Here is a 1,509-nt window from a genome sequence, read left to right as displayed (position 1 = left end):
GAACGAATTGCATCTTCGGCTTTTCATTCGCCTTAGCAATCTTAATAGAACGAATTGCATCTTCGGCTTTTCATTCCCCTCAGCAATTTTAATACAACGAATCGCATCTTCGGCGTTTCATTCGCCCTAGCAATCTTAATAAAATGAATCGCATCTTCGGCTTTTCATTCTCCTTAGCAATCTTAATAAAACGAATCGCATCTTCGGCTTTTCATTCCCCTTAGCAACTTTTACCTGTACTGCCTCACTACCTCCTACGGCCCCAGTGTTAGGGGCCGAAGGTGACTTCGGGCGGTAAGACTGAAAAATTTCTTTTGGGCGAAGGAAGGACAGGCCTTTTTTTCTTGGGATTGCCCCTATACCAGATTTTTGTCGTTCTGAAAGTGTTTCAAACTCGTGATTGAAGCCGAAGGGCCCTGTCTTCGTTAAGATTGCCCCAAGGCAGGGGGTTCATCGGTCTTCTTTATTATCTCTAAACAATAAGGGGGATGACGAAGGAGGAGATCTTATCTTGGGATTGCTCCTAAAGATCTTTCATTCGTCCTTGTTATGTGTTTATTGTAAGTTAATAGCTTTGGAACGAAGGATGTTTGATTCGCGTGGGATTGCCCCTAGATTGTTATTCATTCATTCTTCGCTTGTAAATAGAACAAATGTGTTGGCCGAAGGGTTTATCTTCTTTTGGATCGCCCCTAGATAATACTTCGTCGGCCAAGCATTTGGTATTTAATAAAGGTAAATTTGACAAAGTGCAGTTTCATTTATGATTAAACTTCTTACACTTTTCATATATAGAATTCAAAGTACAAATTGACTTTAAAAGGAAATTTCTTATTGATAAAACTTCTGAAGGCGATTGGTGTGCCAGGTGTTTTTAATTGTTTCGCCTGTTAATGTTTCAAGCTTGTATGTTCTTGGGCGAACGACTTCAATCACCTTATAAGACCCTTCCAATTTAGTCTGAAGCTTTCCTTGTTTGGTGGGCATAGAGGCAGCCAGTTCTCTCAGGACTAGGTCTCCCACTCCGAACGACCTCTTCTTTATGTTGGAGTCATAATGCTGGGCTGCCTGCAGTAAGTATTTCATGTTCCTTTGGTGGGCAGCTTCTATTTCTTCTTCCAATAAGTCCACGTTCGCCCTCAGTCCAAAGCTGTTAGTTTCCATATTGTAGACCTTGGTTCGATACGATTCCAATCCTACTTCGACTGGGACCAGGGCTTCGGTTCCATAGGCCATTCTGAAAGGAGTTTCCCCTGTTGAAGTCCTAGAAGTAGGAGTCGTTCGGTAGGCCCACAAGATTCAGGGGAGTTCTTCTGACCACCTTCCTTTAGCTTCGACCAACCTCTTCTTTATCTCCTGAAAGATTACTTTGTTTGCCGCTTCTATTTCCCCATTCCCTTGTGGGTGGGCGACTAAGCTAAACCTTTGTTCGATTCCGAAGTGGTGCAGGAACTTACAAAATTTGTTTCCAATAAAATGAGTTTCATTATCAGATATGCAAATCTTTGG

The 1,509-nt window shown here is 42.1% G+C and overlaps 1 protein-coding gene across 1 annotated transcript; it reads right to left on the bottom strand.

Moving 5' to 3' along the window:
• Nucleotides 1-831: 831 nt before the first annotated feature.
• On the bottom strand, nucleotides 832-1,236 carry LOC141659695 (uncharacterized). The gene has a single exon (XM_074466623.1). It carries the CDS (start codon nucleotides 1,234-1,236, stop codon nucleotides 832-834), a length of 405 nt encoding a protein of 134 aa, XP_074322724.1.
• Between the last annotated feature and the right edge of the window lie 273 nt (nucleotides 1,237-1,509).

Source organism: Apium graveolens, chromosome 5 (assembly GCF_009905375.1).
Source record: "Apium graveolens cultivar Ventura chromosome 5, ASM990537v1, whole genome shotgun sequence".
NCBI classification, from domain to species: domain Eukaryota; kingdom Viridiplantae; phylum Streptophyta; class Magnoliopsida; order Apiales; family Apiaceae; genus Apium; species Apium graveolens.
Note: the sequence above shows the minus strand (reverse complement) of the source record. Positions and strands in the feature narration are given on the sequence as shown.